At 41.8% G+C, this 17,722-nt stretch overlaps 1 protein-coding gene across 1 annotated transcript in view; it reads right to left on the bottom strand.

The window, feature by feature from the left end:
• Positions 1-4,666: 4,666 nt before the first annotated feature.
• zfhx3b (zinc finger homeobox 3b) overlaps positions 4,667-17,722 on the bottom strand; it is a 140,823-nt gene continuing 127,767 nt past the window's right edge. Inside the window, exons 10-11 of the mRNA XM_023406403.2 lie at positions 11,837-17,392; positions 4,667-11,406 (exon numbers count right to left, since the gene is read on the bottom strand). Coding sequence (XP_023262171.1) covers positions 9,662-11,406; positions 11,837-17,392 — 7,301 coding nt within the window. The 3' untranslated portion in view covers positions 4,667-9,661. The remainder of the gene's footprint in view (positions 11,407-11,836; positions 17,393-17,722) is intronic.

Raw genomic sequence — 17,722 nt, forward strand, 5'->3', positions numbered from 1 at the left:
GGGGGTGGGGGGGTAGACGAAGGATATAGAAGGACAAACACATTCCCAGCACATATTCTCTTCATTATGAATGGGGTGTAGGGGGTGTGTGTGGGGGGGAATCATTCAATTACTGACTGCCGTCACAGGCTAATATTCCTGCCTGTCAGGGCCCATTCTGGCTCAGTTTTGGTCAGAGTTCTTCTGATGGACCTCATTTCCTGTTAAACAGAACCAGAAGGTGCTGTGAAAATGGCGACACCTGATCCTGTGTTCAGGAGACGGGAAATGCTCTGGCAAAGCCCAGAGCCTGCCAAGACACCCTCCACACCTTCCCCAGCATGAATCCCATGTGAGTGGGAAGCCAGTGAGGTGGAGTTTAGGCAGAGGGGTTTTTAGGCCACTCACTTAACCAGCACAGGGAGAGGCTAACACTGATGTGTAAATTGCGGAGTGTTTTTTTTTTTTGTATATACAGTATGAAGTGATATGAAGATGGCTCAGCCTTAATCAGGAAACTTTTGGCTATAATTCAAAAGAAACTGAGTTCTCCCTTATAATTTTTTTTATCCCATTCAATTTATCTTTGATCTTCTCTCACCCATCGTTTTATCTGACAGATTAGATTGAATTAGTTTGACCTGTCCTCAAGGCTGTAGTGTAATTTGCCTTTGACATTGATAGTGGAAGAAGACAATGTGGTAAAGCAAAGAGGTATTTGCAGGGGTTGAAAACAGGAGAGTGCTGTAGATATGTGATGTGAAGAGAAAGACTATGTGGCTTTCAGGTTCTGCAGTGAAAATCCTGTTCTTCACGGTCATCTTTGTCATTTCACCAGACTGCCTGTCAGGGGTTAACCCTTGACAGTAGCAGTGTAAGCTTCTGCATAGCAGCTCAGCTTAGCCAGGTCTTTCATTAGCTTAGGCACAAATGTGTCCAGTATGTCCACGGCATTTGCTGGTGACAGACAATTTGTTACTTCAGTGCAGTTCAGAACAGTTTACACACAATTCTACATTCAATATTTTCCTTAGTATCAGTGTTAACTCTTGGCTTAAAGGTGCTATATGTAAGTATTTGCTACATAGCCAATGTTAGCATTATCAGTTGTTTACTTACCAGCCTAGAGGAAAAGTTAAGCATCAAATTTCATTCCTTTATTTGCCAAGAGCTTTCTCCAGTGGTAGAAAGTAATGCCAATGTTAACTCTTGCTGTGCTTCTATTTCTATCACTTCAACGTGGTTTATTGCTCTCTAGGCACTACTTCTTCCTTATGTTGGGCTGAGGGCAGACTAGACACTACAGTAGTCGGGTTTTCTTCCAAACGTATTGCAAAAGAAAAAGAGGATTTATGCACGATTCCATCCATTTCTGTAAAGATCATGAGTTGGTTAATCGAAAAGAAGCAGTAGGTGGCACTACTTTTCCAGTCAGGTGCCATTATACCATTGCAGAAGAAGAGGACTCAATGAGATGATGTAATTAAAAGAGCGCCACTCAAACTTTAAACGAAGGAAAACCATAAATGTATTAACTTGATGGAAAGCTTGGTACACAGAGTTTTGAATAACTAATATTAAAGCTATGGGCTCTTGGAAAAGTTATGGTAACAGCCCTAAATGCATGCATAAGTGTGTTAAAAGCCATTTGTCTGCCGCTATTTTTCATTTATCCCTTGAGAGGAAGCTTATAAGTTAAGTTACGTGATTTCTGTATGTCACTGAATCTATTTCCATTGTACTTGGTTTACATTTTATTGATACACCATTTTTGCCACCTCCCCCAAGAGCAAAACTTTTATACAATATTTCGAGATGTTTTCAAATTTGATGTGCTTCCACTCTGTTTTTTTTATATGGAACTTGAAAATGCACACAGAAACTGCTGGATGGAAGCACACCGAGTGACTCACTGTTGCCTCTTGAGGTGTAATGTGATATTACAAGACAGCACGGGCCAGGGCTAGCTGGTTAGCATGCTAACTTCTGTAGATATCTGTGCAACACAACTTCTTTGACAAAACGGTTATTTCTTCACATTGTGTTGATAGTTTTGGTTCATTTTTGAATGTTTAAAACTAAAGTTCTTGTACGTAGCATCTTTAAAGTCTACATACTTGTGATTTCTCATCAAATTCTTTCTCATACTGTATGATGCTGACAGACAATTTAAGGAAGTTTAATTGGATTACAGTTTTGGCTGTGAACACCATGGAACAGGACACACTGGCAGTGTGGGCTCCCCTCTATTGGCCAATATGGATGCAGGATTCTCTGACCATAGCAGTGTGGAATTGGATGCTGGGATGTGTGGTAGTGCGGTTTCCCTTACAGCTTCTGCTCCTCATTTTCTGCCTTTGTGGTGTCAGGTGGTAATGCCAACCTTAAGCCAAACAACCATTAGAGAGCTATGTTTTTTGTTTAAAACAAGGCCCAAAATAACATGGCACAACCACAGTTTTTGTGGTCATTTTGACGAGAATCATCCAACATTGGTACCATTTATTCCCTGCAATGGCTGAAAGCTGATACTAAAGAGCTTTGGAAACCCGAATTAGCCATTATTCCAACAAAGAAAGAACTTAGACCTCAGCATGGTAACACCACCCAGCTTGGGTCAGAGTGTACAAACAGTGTGGTATTCTATCCAACAGAACTGAGCTTGTCTTTTGTGCTACAACAGAAAAAATTCTATGGCATGTCAATGGCTGTTTGGGATATGTAAAAGGTTGACTGGTCTACAGACAATAATGACTTTAGGAAGCTGTCAGCTCCCCCTCTGACTGAAATGACCAAGTTAGTGAGGTGCATTGAGAATGATAATTAAATATGGGGCCAAAGATTGGCAAGGTGGGCCCTGTACCTTTAGGCCAGGGGAGAATGGGTTTGGGAGCTCACACTGCCCAGGGCCTATGTTAGAGTCAGGCGCTAACCCAATTTCACACTGTGTGACTGGGCCTGGCCTGTTTCAATGCAGCATCTGAGTGTGAGTGCCATCTGGTCCAGGCCTGTGAAGGAAATGGCCTTGCTTTTCACACTGATCGGATTAGGGTGTTTTTAATTCATTCGGGATGTGCCCTTGCGTGTTAATTGGCTCAACATGGCCAATGAATCTTGCTTGTTGCTTGACACAGGATGGTCTCTTTCTTAAACTCCATTTAAAGATTTGATGCTCCTCATATTTTAGTGGTTATAGCATGGCATATTTTCCATACAAAGTGCAATTATTTTAACAAAATTTATGAGAAAGTATTTAATATATATACATTAAGAAGCAATTCAGCCATGTTCAATGAGCAATACAGCGTTTTTTTGTTTTTTGTTTTTGTTTTTTCTCTCTAATATGACAGTTATGTTGCTCAAGACAAACAGTGACAAGAGGAGATAGAGTCATTTTCTTTGTCCATCCTTGAATGTTCATTTTAAGTTGGATGCCCTTTTAACAGAAACTATTAAAGAAGCATTTCTTCTTTTAGTAATTCTTACCCCTTACAATGTTTTTCATTTAGGTTACACTTTTCCAAGCTTAATTGGCAGTGATTCTGATTACATTAGTTGCATACAGTCACAACTACTTAAGAAGAAGTTAGCAGTTGTTGCTTAATGCGTATTTATTAGGCTGGGGCACTTACAAACCCTGCCTGTGATCTAAATATAATGCAGAATCAGAGGCTGAAGGCATCTGACAAGATCACTTGACATATTAATTAAAGCAATTAAGCCATTATAATTTTAACAACGCAAGATTTAAAGGTACAAGCAGTAATATCTTTCAAGATCTTGGTACAAATTGACCGTAACATATCACAAGTGTTGCTGATCAGTGCCAGTCCCTCTGTAACTGTACTTCAACATCTGCTGAGAATGTCACTCCGCTGTTATTTTGGTAGTGGTTGAATCTCTCTGGCCCCCTTAACTCTAACTGTCCACTATCAACTTTATCTTTTACTTGCAGCAAGAATGTGTGGCTCTGTGTGAATTGGATTAGTGACAGTGTGTATACATGCAATGTAAAATGAGATAATTATAGTGTTATGATATGCAGCCTCGGCCTTATTTCTTAGGTACAGTGTCAGTTAACTAACAGGTGGTAAGGATTCAATTACTACATTGGAGATTTTGGAAGTGACCGTGTAATTACTTCTGTTGCAGTCTCCCAGACACACCACTAGGTGTTACTTGTTTTTTTTCTTTCTTTATGGGCAGTAGTAGAAAGGATTGATAGAAATGAGATACTGTAATATACACTTACACACATATATTTCCTGTTGCATGTTATCTGTTTTTCTGGTGATTTTCTTGTAAGGACACACTACGTGATCTTGATGTAAGCAAATCAAAATGCTTTTCCCCATCTATCAAAGTTATGAATACAGGAGAATGTGTTATTCTTAACCCAAAAATATATATAAATATAAGCCAATATGGAATTATTTAAATAACTGAAGGTTTAACTTAATTGTTGTCATTAAGTATAAAAAAGGAACTGACAGTGATATGATATGTGTGAAAATATCTGTGTGTCTGTTGTCAACTTGTGCTTTTATGGATCAAACCATTTTTATTAAGTACAAAGGAAAAAATGAGTAATCTTTCTAAGTAATATTTTTTCAATTCTCTCATAAGTCTGTTGACAGCAAGTGATCAAATCCAACAACACTGAAAGATGAGTCCAAACCAATGCAAATTATGCTCATACTTTTTTAATGTATCACAATGAGCAAGAAACATACTTGATGAAATATTTTCAAAGGAGTATATTCAATTACCATCTACAATCAACTTAACTAGGACAACAAGGTTTTGTGACAAAAGTTTCTTTAAAAGTCTGAAGTTCCATGTGGTTGTATGTATGTTAGTTTCCATGTAATTTGGTACAGTTTGGAAATCTTCATCATATAATTACAGTAACAAAAAAGCTAACAAGACTACAGTATAGAAAAGACATCAAGAACAACATTTTTGGTTTAACTTGCTCTTTTTTGTACATTGCAAGGCTGTTTTTTTCTACCCTCAGATGGGCTGCCTGGAGCCACAGAGCCATGCTTATGAGGCTCGAAGGAGGAGTAATTCAAGGAAACAAAAAGAAAAACTAAAAGCATAAAAAAACATTGTGGCACCAGAAGTCACAAAAGGAACAGAGAGCTCCAAGTAACAGTTCATCTTTGAAGTTGGAGCAAATGGTTGTTTGGTTGTTAGTTTGGTTGTTAATTTTGGTTAATACGCTTTTTTAGTGTAACTGCCTCTTTAAGAATGACAGCTTTGAGAACCCGTCCCCTCTCTCTGTTATTAATTTCTCTTTTTAGATAATGTAATCAACAGAGAGAGGGGTGAGCCGCCATTTGACTGGAGAGCTTTACTTGTCAACCAGAGACAAGCACAAGGAAATGAAACGGGTAGCAACATGAACTGGGAGAAATGAAGCAAGCTTCTCTGTCCATCCTGTCCTGAAATTTGGAAAATGTCCATCAAAGAGCAGAAGCAGAGGCAGAGCTGGAGAAAGAAAGAGACAGACAGAAAGGAGAAAGAGGCAGCTGGAGCCACTTAAGTTCAGTTTCATCTAAGGACTTTCCTCTCTGTGTCACACATGTCCATTGGTTCCAGAGTCCATTCCCATTACAGAGTTGTCAGTAATCAAATAAGGAGGTGGTTTTAAAGCTGTTTGGAGCCTGCCTTCAGCTCCCATGCCCAGTTTTGGTGTGCCCACAGCCTCTCATGTCCTCCTAACGAGATCTCCAAAGCTTCCCAGAGTCCTTTTTTTTCTTTTCGTTCCTTCTTCATCTCAAAAGAAAAAAAAAGTTGATGTCTTGTTTTAAATATATCTATATCTGTATACAGGTACACGTTCGTTTTCACAGTGGGCAAAAGATGACCTCTACAGCAAAACCTTGCCTTTATCACTCTCTTTTTGTAAATGTCCATTAAAATCAAGTATCCCAATGTAAGTCAGTGGATCCAATTATCCACAATAAGGTTTCGTGCCACAATAAAATATACACTTATCTGGGGCACAACTTGTAATTTTTTTTTCTTTTTGTTTCAACTGCATAAAGCTTTGGCCACATTCATATATTCAATCAAAGTAAAAACTGCTCAGTGCTTCGGTATCATCATTTTCATTTCTGATCATTAGCTTTAAAATTGGATTTTCTAAATTTCAGTTATTTATAATCCAGCTTTGTGGTTCAGTTTGTTTTGGTGTGTAACACATAAAAAATAAAATAAAAGGCAAACAAGAAAAATTGAATTGATGCTGGCTCTTATGAAACACACACACACACACAAACATACAAACTCACACACAGTCCATGCTGGCTGAATCTAATGCAGAGACCTCAAATTTGTCTTCCACAAAAGAGCCCAAAAGATTACACTTTGGAAATAAGAGAGCAAACAGTATCATTGAGACAATGAATATAAAGAACATTATCACACCATAAAGTGGCCAGGTCATATTTTTTGTTTTTGTTTCTTAATTTCAGCAATTCAAATTAAAGCTAGTGTTAATTTATGATAAAAAGTAATATACAGAAACTAAAATACAAATACAAATACTTATAAGAAAATAACAATACATGTCTGACATTATCTGAAAATTAAAATAAAGGCAAACATATTTGAGAAAAACTGTACAACTTAAGATTTCTCCAAAATAAGAAAGTACATATGAACAGTATTTCAGGGAACTGGACTTTAGAGAATTTAACAAGCTTGTAGACCAAATCTACTGACTTCCAACAGCATGCTGTAGCATTAACACCAAATCACATTGCTCTGCAAGACGTAGCACTTTAAACACACTTCTGAGATTGTGCCTTGTATTCATCAGGGCAAATATATTGGCTATACCATAGTGGCCAAAAGTAGTTTTTAACAAATTTAAATATGTCAGGGTTTTGGTTTAAAAAATAAAAAATTTAGTTGACGGATCATCAGTGAGAAGGGTGGGGATACGTATGCACATCCATTTCCATTGCAATAAAAATGAAGTGGGGGACTTCTTTGGACATGAAAGCATCATAACTATTTGAAACCAAGGGATATCTTCAAAGAACCTCCTACTTTTTCCAGAAATAATGCTTTGGAATGAAGATGTCCCTTAAAAATCTGTAAGCTATGTGTGGAAGTGGCACCCTGCAGACACATGGGACAAGTCACTGGTGGATTTCCCAGGAAGGGGGCAACGACACCTCAGCAAAACAGCCATCATTTCCCTCTGAGACTAGTTGTAGGTTGACTGGCATAAATGTTACTAAACCTATGAGACGCATCAGTACCAGATGTATTATATACATTTTTTGGTAACCACTATTACTTGCTTAACAAGTGAGCAACAACCTTGACTGGATGGAGGGATTTTCAGCAATGTTCCATGCCAGCACAAAATGACATATGGAGGTCACTTTGTTCAGCAACCAATGATGCAAAAATGTACACAACAGTTTACAGTCACTTTAAAAATGAGAAAAAAATAGATTGTGACAATTAAAAGCAATTAAATGAAATACGATCAGTCCTTGCTTAAGAAAAATCCATTGTGATATTTGGAATGCACTGTTCTTTACAAACGTTATAGATCATTGGCTTTAAACATTGGTCTGTTCAAAATGAAAATCGGCAAAATGTCCTTTGGAACATATATTCACAGTCTTCAAAGTTCCGTTTTTGCAACAAGAAAAAAAAAGGTGTTGCAGAGGCAAGAAATTGGTTTATTGTTTGTTTTAGTTAAAGCTTAGCCAAAAGCAAAATGAGCATGCATCTAGGTACTCTTTTTTTCTTTCAAAATTCTACATTAGCAGCAAAACGTATGTCCTTGAAGACCAGACCTTATACATTTTCTTTAAAAAATGGACATTTGAATGTGACAAAAAAGTCAAACAAAGATTAATAACCTCTATCTTACAAACTGCAATGGCTCTGTAACGGTGCTACTCCACAATGCAAGGACAAGGGCCCTTTTTGGTTTTTGGTATTTACGTAAAAAAGCTACCTGTTTGCTTGCAAAGAAGCAAAAACGGCAACTCTGATGCGTACTCCTTTATCTTTTAAAACTTTGTTTTCTTTCCTCTAAAAACAGCAACAAATTCTCAAGTATAAAGAAGCCTCTTTTCTCATCTTTATGCACCAATGGTGAAAGTGTTTAGTCTTTGGATTTTCTTTTTGTCTTAAAGCGTGAGAATTATTATTAGTATTCTTTTTTCATTTTCATTTATGACAACAAAAATGTCAAAATGAAAATAAAGACTGTAGCCACACTACATGAAGAACAAAAGACCTGCTTTGTAGTGTACATATCTACAAAAACAGGAGAGCAGAGGAAAATAAGTGCGAAGAGAGGAACAAGTAGAGTGAGAAATAGAAGTCAGACAGTGATAAGTGCACAAAGGTAACACAAAAATTAAATAAAATAAAACTTTCAATATTTCACCCAGGATCTTTTTCGTCTTGGTTAGCGGAATACCAACCATACCATAAAATTTAAATAATTCTACAAGAGGATCCTTCCTTGTCAGGAGGGGCATTTGGGTGAATGTTTCCCAAGAAGTTGAGAATAAGACAGAAATAAAGTTTAGATAAATTACCTGTCCATAAATCTAGTCTATCGGAATGACCAAGACAACATCAAATGAAGCGTCTTAAAGTTGGACAATACAAAAGCTAAATGTACACAAAGTTTTTTTCAACCTACCATACTGTTTAAATTCATTTCCAATGCAACAATCTACTTAACAGCAAAAATGTTCATATCTATCATAAATACAGAAGGTTGTTTTTTTTTTTTTTTTTTTAATCAAAACTCTTTTTATCGCCCGTTATTATGTCTGCAATGCTCTCCTTGTCTGGGTACAATGGGATTGCTATTTCCCCCCTTTTAAAAGGATTTCTAATGTTAAAATCAGCAAATCATTTACCCTTTTTGAATGCCCAGAAACAATGCCTTATTAAAATTTCATTCAACTTAAAACTTTATATTATTAAATCAAGTTCTGAAAGAAGAAAAAAAAATTGCTCATCTCCTGTTGGAAACAAAAGGTGTAAAACATGGATTTCTGTAACAGAAAAACATCTGTGAGCTGTTGACCTGAGAATAAAATAGACATTACATTATTCTTTTAGTTTTGCAAGCCATTGGTATCTGAATGCTTAAATAGCAAGAAAACGGATAGACTATTCTCCCATACAGTACATACTGGCTTTTTGTGACTGTGCTATTAAGTAGAAATTATTACAAAACAAAGGGACAGCTTGTTGACTCGTGTTTCTTCAAAAGGGTTCTTGGGCCATTTGTCAACTTTGAGGCAGTCCATTGCCATACAGTACAGCATTCCTCTACCATTACCCAAAACATAACTGCAGCGATCTTTTCTATTCTCATATATTAGTATGCATGTATTTCAGTTGAGTAAAACAAACAAAAAAAAACAAAAAAACAAAAAAAAAAAAACAAAAACGAAAAAAAAAACGAAAACCAGCATGTTGATATGGGAAAACAATCCACTAACATTTAAATTTTTGGTTACAAGCTTTGGAATTGCAGTTAGTCTTTACACATCTTTTTCTGAAATTGGTTTGTATACTTTTAATGTATTTTTAACATTGCTGCTTTTTATGTTTTTTCCATTTGTGATTTTTTTTGTCTTTTTTAGTGTTTTTTAAATATTGTCCATCACTGAAAGCTCTTTTACAATCTGATGGAGTCTGTTCCTACACTAGCAAGTTTACTACTACAACTACTACTGTCTTTGACAAAGCCTGGCTGCTGTGGCTCCTCCGCCATCCTGCCCAGCCTGTCTGCTGACTTCTGACTGCTGTCAGAGTCAGACTCGTCGGTAAAGACGTCTGTTGGTATCGAGGTCTGAACTCCTGAGGTGCTCAATGAACTTGAGGTAACCGTTGAAGGTGAGGACACTGGAGGAAAAGAGGAGGAAGAAGAGGAGGGACTGGCATTGGGCTTCCCAGCTAAAGCTCTGGAGAAAGGGGCCTGGGGCCAGGGTTTGCCGGCAGCTGTGGTGTTGAGTGGGGTAGTCGAGGAGGAGCACAAGGAAGAGGAGACAGCAGAGGATGGCATGGTGGCTGATGTTGTTGGCGGGGGAGGGGGGCTGCTGATGGGATGAGTGGCAGACTGCGAGGTAGATGCGGTGTTAGGATTGGGGAAGCAGGCTGAAGAGTGAGGTAATAAACTAGTAGCGTGCTCTTTGGCATTTCTGGCTGATCGCTTGATTGTTCTGTGTTTGTGCAATGCCGATTCCAGGTGTTGACTGAGTGCTTTCTCCCCATCCAACGTAGTGTCACAAGCCAGGCAGTCATAGAGACTTCCAGCCCCTGCACCTACGCCACCGGGGACACGCAGCAACATCTCTTGCAGGTTTGCCACAGACTGACCGAAAAAACAGTTAGATTTAAGGTGGGTAATAGCCGCTTCCTCCTTGGTGAAAACTGCTTGACATTTGCGGCATGCCAGTTTATACTGCACCTTGTGGACGATGTACTGGTCTAGATGGGGGTTACCAGCTTTGCCATCCATCTCGTTCTGCTCAGAGGGTACTTTATTATGAGAGGAGGAGGAGGAGGAAGAGGAGGAGGAAGTGGGGGGTTCACTGTGGGAGTTGCCCTTTTGCTCCTCTGTTTTCACTGGATCTTTGGCAGATTCTTTACGATCCCCCAAGGATTGAGAGGGAACTGGAGTTTGGCTCGCCTTGGGTTGCTGGATCTGCTGAAGCTGACGCTGTTGCTGCTGTAGTGCCTCCTGCAAGCTCTGCTGATATTGCTGGTAATGCTGCAGCAGGGACCCTGGAGACAGGCCCATCAGTGCTTGTGACAATGCTGGGTTGTAAGGGAAGAGACTTTCCATACCATACATTGGTTGCAGGTAGCCCCCTTGGAGAGCTCCAGGGATCTGTGGGGTGTAATACGGGGAAAAGCCAGGCATGAAGTAGGGCAGGAACTGGTTTGTGAGAAGAGCTGTGGGATCAGATGCCAAAGCAGCCTGCAGAGCCTGAAGCTGGGCAGGGTCTACCACATACTCCATGCCAGGTGTGGGCATAGAGGTGGCAGGTACCGCTGTGTCTGGTTTCTCCTTCTTGGCGCTGGCAGCAGAAATGGAAGGAGCAGGGGTGCTTCCGGTTGATGATGGTGTTGAGGGCTTCTCTGTCTTTTCCTTGGACTTCTCCTTCTCTCTTACCCTCTCAGTGTCACGTTCTTTGGGGGGTTCAGGCCGGGAGCCGGACTGGGCGGTTGAGGAGCTGGAGTTTGATGTTGAGGTGGGACTTGAGTGGGAAGCAGATGTGTTGGTCTGGGCTGGGCTGGATGCGGCAAGAGACGATGAAGAGGGAGGCTTGTTGGGCAATCCAGATGTAGGGAGGCTAGGTGAGGGAACACTGGCACCAGGCATGTTCAGGAGGTTTGAAGGTTTTGGAGGAGTTAAAGCTGGAAATATTTTAAAATACAGACAAAAATGTAAGAATTAATAGGCATATTTTTTGATGGCTGAACAATTATTCCTTAAAATATTATTCAAATATAACAAAAAGTGATTTCATTATAGAACACACAGAAGAGTTAAATGAAAATCTGTATGTGTGTCAATGAATGGATACAGGCAGTTAAGGTAGATTCTGTACTTGTGTACCAGTGTGAATGAGGAGCCATGACAGACTAATTGATTAATAGAAATTATTTCAAGAGGAGTAGAAATATTGTGTTCTAGACTTGTACCGTTTTGACTAGGTTTTACAGTTAAGTGCTATTTGCGATTATTTCCTGTAGTAATGACTGACAATTGTTACTTTTCAGTGGAGAAAAAACAAAAATCTGGACCCGAAATTTCAGCAGATACAAATGCAAAATGGTGACGTACCTGAATTAGATGAGTTAAAGCTGGAGAGAGAGGGGCTACCAACCCCTGGCAAAAGGACAGGTGGGATGCCTTGCAGATTCGGATAGGCTGACTGGAGATTCAGAGCCTGCATTGCAGGGTTATCAAACATCCCTTGCTGCTGCATGGCCTGCTGCTGTGCCAGTCCTAAAACTTCATTGGCCTTCTTAATGCGATCCATCTCTTGCTGGGCCATTAGTTGGCGGACAGTGGCTGGGTCGAAGTATTCTTTTTCCTTATCGATCTGGCTGCCAATGGTATCCTTCACCTTAGAGATGTGTTGCTGGGAGAAAATGTGATCACGGACAGAGAGGCGAGCACTGTACTTGACACCACACAAAGTGCATTCAGTCTTCGGCCCCTCGTAGGATGTCTGATTTATTCCGAAGTGCTTGGCCATGTTGAGCTTTGCCTTTTTCTCCTTGGCACGGGCATTTTGAAACCACACCTGAACCACTCTCTTTGGAAGTCCAATTTCATTGCCAAGTACCTCACATTCTAGCATAGTGGGAGTCCTGTAGTCGTTAAAACAGGACTTCAACACTTTTAGCTGGAGGTTAGTCATCTGGGTTCGAAATCGCTTTTGGCCAGGTCGATCTCCGCTGTCGATGCTCCTGCTACCTGAGGCTCCAGGACTTGGAGAGCAAGGGTCAGCGAGACTGGACGTCTCACTGTGGTCAATCATATTTTCATTTTCATAGTCCTTAGCATAATAGCTTGTTGCAGGGCTTACAAGCCCTGAGGACATCTGGTCATCATTTTCAAGGATGGGGGCTGAGCCTCCAGACTTAGACAGGTAATCACCACTATTCTGGCTGTGCTTTGCATCAGCACTGTCATTATCAGCATTGGCCTCATCACCTGTGGTTGTGTCTGTGATAGCTGTATTCACAGAAGAGCAGTCGTCATTATCCAGTTTGCTGTGATCAAAGCTGAGGTTAACAGAGGACATGGTCGCGCTCTCAAAATCCTCCATTCCCTCAACTTTAATGGATGAAGGGCTCAGTAGAGCCCTGGGAGACAAATCCAAGCTTTTGTTCACTGGTGACATTGAGGAGCTTTGTCCATCACTGTTTGTAGGGGCTAGTTGGGAGTAACTTGATGCATCTAGAACATCCATTTTTATTTGCATACCCTCCTGTTCAGGTAACAAACCAGTGAGAGTTAAATTATATCCAGCACGTTTGGCTTCATGCCAGTGACGAGAGCGAATGTGAGCCTCAAGGGCAGTTTTTGCTTTAAAAAGAGCTCGACAAAAAGGGCACCTTCGATGAGCTTGAGCTGGCCCTACTGCTCTGAACTGGCCTTTTCTCTCTCTAGCTCTGGTATTTTGGAACCAGACTTGCACTACCCTCTTTTTTAATCCCACCTCATGAGCAATGTGGTCAAGCATTTTACGTGTAGGATTTGAATCTAATAAATACTTCTGATAAAGGATCTCCAGCTGCTCAGGTGTGATGGTGGTTCTGAGGCGCTTGTCTCTCTGTGGCTCTTCTCCGCTGTTTGTGCTGTCGTTCTCTCCTGGGCTAGTGCCAGCTTTCTCCTCTAACTTCCTCTTCAGGGAGTTCATGGTGGAGGTGGGGGTGGACGGAGAGGTGGCAGAGCTGCTGGGGATCTGTGGCATTGCCCCAGAGAGTAGCTGACTTGCCAGGAGAGGATTGCTGGGATCAAACAGCATGAAAGGCATGTCAATTGGACGGTCGAGGAATTGAGGGTGGATGAATTGATTTTGCACAGAGAGGAAGTGTAATTGCTGGTGTTCCTGCCAGTGCTCAAAGGAGGGGAAGCCAATCTTGCACTGCTCACACTGGTACGGGATCATCTGTTGTGCCAGTTGCTGTGTGGCAGAGGTCAGGTGTGGATTGAGGCTCATGTGAGAGCTTTGCGATGAGGCTTGGCTTGTCTGAGAGGCCGATGGACCACACTGCTGTTGTTGCTGAGAGAAGGAAGGAGATGAATGTTTGATGGACTTGGAAATACTTTGCATCTTCTCTTCTCTCTGAGGTCTATGGTGTTGCGCCTCAGACTGGGGTTGATGCACGATTTCCTGCTTGATCGAGGTTTGGTTTTCTCGTGGATCAGCAGAAATATCTGGTAACTGCTTGGGCTTCTCATCATAGAGGTTTGAGGTGGATGCTGGTGACGCCTCCTCTTTCTCAGCAGACGGGAGGTGTGAGAATGCTGAAGTGGAGGGTGGAAGTGGGCAGAGACTTGAGGAGGAGGGCATTGGGGTGTGACAGGAAGACCCCGAGGGAGTATAACATTCATGGGAAAGATCCAGTGAATCCTCATTTTGGCTATCGTACTGTCCATCCTCATCTTCATCTTTGTAACACAGCTTCTTTTGGTGTTTTATTAGATCGAATATGCGCTGGAAAACCAGACTGCATTTCTTGCACTGGTAGTTCAGATTTGAGGTGCGGATATAGCGGTCATTTGACAATTCTCGTCTTTCACCATCTTTTGCTCCGTCACCCTGGTTTTCATAATTCTTCCTGGCCTTCTGGCGAGCATTTTGGAACCACACGACAATAACTCGAGTGGGGAGGCTCAGAAGGTTGGAGAGCTGTTCAAATTCATCATCTTTAGGATAAGCATTAGCATCAAAGAAGTCTTGTAGCACTCGTAGCTGGTAGTCAGTAAACCTAGTCCTGGATGATCTCTTACTTCCATATAATTCCTGCTTCTGAGGTTCAGGGGAAGGAGGTTTAGAGTCAATCTTTGTGTCCTCTAGAGTTGTTGTTGGTGGATTATTGAAATTGTATGGCGAGTCTTTGTTGCGCTGTCGCTCTTTAAAAAGGGTGTTTCTGAACCAGTGCTTGATGACTTTTTGCGGAAGCCCTGACTTGTCTGCCATCTCTTTGATCTGCTCCTCATTTGGTGAATTGTTAATATCAAAGTACTGTCGCAGGACCCTAAGCTGGTCATCTGTGATGCGTGTCCGTGGCCTCTTGTTCTGCTGCTGCTGTAGCATGGCTGGTGTAAGCTGCTGTTGATAGAGCTGAGCCAGGTCTGAGGCCAGGCTCGGCTCAACAGATGGTAACTGGGGAGGCAACTGAGTGGGCAAAGACTGAAGAGACATAGGCTGCATCATGAGCGGCGAGAAGAGGGGCAAATCCATTGGCATGGGAATTTGTGCCATTTGAACTGATGGCTGCGGGGGAGGTACAGTTGGAGGTGTGAGGGAGGCAGCAGAGACAGGAATATTTGGTGTGGGAGCTCTTTGGGGTGGAGGAGGAGGTGGAGGAGGAGGCGGTGGAGGAGCTGGAGCAGCCTCTGGTGTAGGGGGTCTCAGTGGATAGAGTTTATCATAATGCTCTCTGTATTCCTTGGCAAACCTCTCAAGGGATCGAAATGGAAAGAAAGCCTGGTGGATATGCTCCTGGTGACTCTTCAGAATCAGTATGTTTGAAAACAGCTTGCCACAGGCTTCACATTCCAGTTTCTCTAATCCCTCAATGGGGTCCACCACTCTTGTTATCCCACCTGGACCACTTGATCCTGTAGGTCCAGCTGTCTTTTTCTGAGCTTTCTGTTTATTTTCATTATACTGAATTACTAACTCAAACCCAAAATTTTCCAGCAGGGCTTTAGTTGCATTTCCTCGAGCATCTGAAGCAATCCTTGGTGGAGGCAATCCAGTATCATGGTTCACGTTAATTGAAATGTGCTGAATGTCCTTCTTTTCTTTTGGCTTGCTGTCTGTAGAATCTTTGTTAACATATTCCTCATTTTTTTCAGTCATGTCCCTCTCTCTTTGTATTTCTCTGTCTTTCTCATTCTGAGAGGAGGGAGTTTTCTGCTTTTTTTCAACCTGCTGGAGGAGAGATGCACTCTGCTGCAGCAATGCCATCTGACTCTGAGCCTGTGAGTGAGACTGCTGCTGTTGTTGTTGCTGTTGTTGTTGCTGCTGCTGCTGCTGCTGTTGCTGCTGTTGTTGCTGATGTTGCTGCTGAAGATGGTGGTGCATCAATTGCTGCTGCAAGCAACTCTGCTGGGCCTGCTGAGCTGAGTTTTTTAGATCTTCCAGCAGTGAGGAGGTGGATGATCCTGCTAGGCCAAGTGCTGAGTTACTGATGCTGATTTCTGGGTTCAGCTGAAATTCTGCTCCAGGGATGTAGAAAGGGAATAGCAACTGCTGCTGTTGCAGGGGTAGAAGTGCATCGGTTGTCATTGGGAAGTGCTGCAGAAGTGCTGGGTTGAATAGCTGTGATTGTAAAAGAGCAGCCTGCTGCTGGAGCTCTTGCTGAAGCTGAGCTTGAGCTTGGGCTTGAGCCTGAGCCAACTGCTGCTGCTGCTGCTGCTGAAGCTGTTGTTGTTGCCCCCTAGCTGACAGCATGTCTGTATATTTAGTCTTTTTCACCTCATGGTTCTCAGATGGTGAGGAGTGGCAGCTCACTGAAGAATTCCCTTGGCTTTCAATGCAGTGAGTCTGGCTCATGTGGTTTCCTCCAAGAATACTCTGAGTTGTTTGAGACCCAGAGGAACTGTGGTTGGTTGAGCTTGTAGTTGAGTTAGTTGCTGGGCTTGGACTAGACGTTGAAGTGCTGATGCCGGACCCTCCGCCACTTAATCCAGGAGTACTTGCTGAGCTAGTTATCCCTCCTGCTGCTTCAAGTTTGGCTGCCCTAGCTTTGGTCTGGTGGAGAACAGAACGCATGTGGATCTCCAGAGTAGAACTCTGGCTATATGCCACATTGCAAGTGCTGCATTTGAATGGCTTGTTGTCGGGGCTGCTGGTAGGCTCAGGCTGACCAGTAGTGGACTCCTGCAGAGCTCGCTTCACCTTGTGTAGGTGGGAGACAGAGTTATAGTGAACCAGAAGAATGTTCTTCTGTGTAAAAGACTCTTTGCATACAGTGCACTTGAAAGGACGAGATGGATCCAAGAACTTCTCCATTGTAAAGTTGGGGCCCTTTCTGAATGGCAAAGCACGTTTAGGTTCAGACCCAGAATCTTCCTGCAGCGAGCCAGAGTCACTGCCTGTTGGGCTTTGTTTTTCTTCTGGGTCACTTTCATCTCCCTCTTTGTCATCTTCTCCCAGACTTCCATGCTCCTCACCAAGGGATGGGTCACCCATTATCATAATGTCACCATTCATCAATAAGCCCCCGTAAAGCTGCTGAATATCAGCTTCACTCAGCTCCAGGTGGCTGGTTTCTAGATGTTTCTTCAAGGCCTGTAGTGTTCTGAAGCTTCGCTGGCAAAGGCAGCACATGGTAGCTGCCCTGATCACATGGTACTGTGAATGGAGCTGTAGTTTTTCCACAGTTTTGAATGCCAGGCTGCATTGGTTACAGCGGTACTTGTAGACATGGCGATCTGAAACAGGCAGCTGGGGCCTTTTGTTGTGAACTTCATTGAAGTGCATCTGGAGGGAATTGGAGGACTTGAACACTTGATTACAGCCTTTCTTCCAGCACAGGAATCCTGTGGCATCATCCCTCTCTGATTGTTGATCTTCCAGAGGTGACTTGCGAGCTTCCGCTATTTCTGTGGGGAGTGACACCCCCTTCTCTGGATCAGCATCTGATGCATCTGTGAATAAATAAACCAAAAGAAAAGAGAAATTCATTACATGCCACAACTGCAAAGTGATATTTTTCAACAGTAGGATCAATAAAGGACATTAAAGCACTCATCGCTGCAGTACTCTTACGAAAGTGTAAAAGAAAAAACAATGTCTAATTATATGGCAAGTGAATACCAACCATTATTCACATTTTCTTGTTGTGAGTGAAGCCCTTAGGATAAAAAGTGCATTGACTTACATTACAGTCTGTGAAAAATGTAATGAAACCAACACAATGCTTTCGTAAAACACTAAAATGGCAGAGTAATGTTATTTCCAGTCTATGAAATAACAAC

This window comes from Seriola lalandi, unplaced genomic scaffold (genome assembly GCF_002814215.2).
Source record: "Seriola lalandi dorsalis isolate HSWRI2012SDOR001 ecotype SW California unplaced genomic scaffold, Sedor1 jcf7180002054306, whole genome shotgun sequence".
Lineage (NCBI taxonomy): Eukaryota > Metazoa > Chordata > Actinopteri > Carangiformes > Carangidae > Seriola > Seriola lalandi.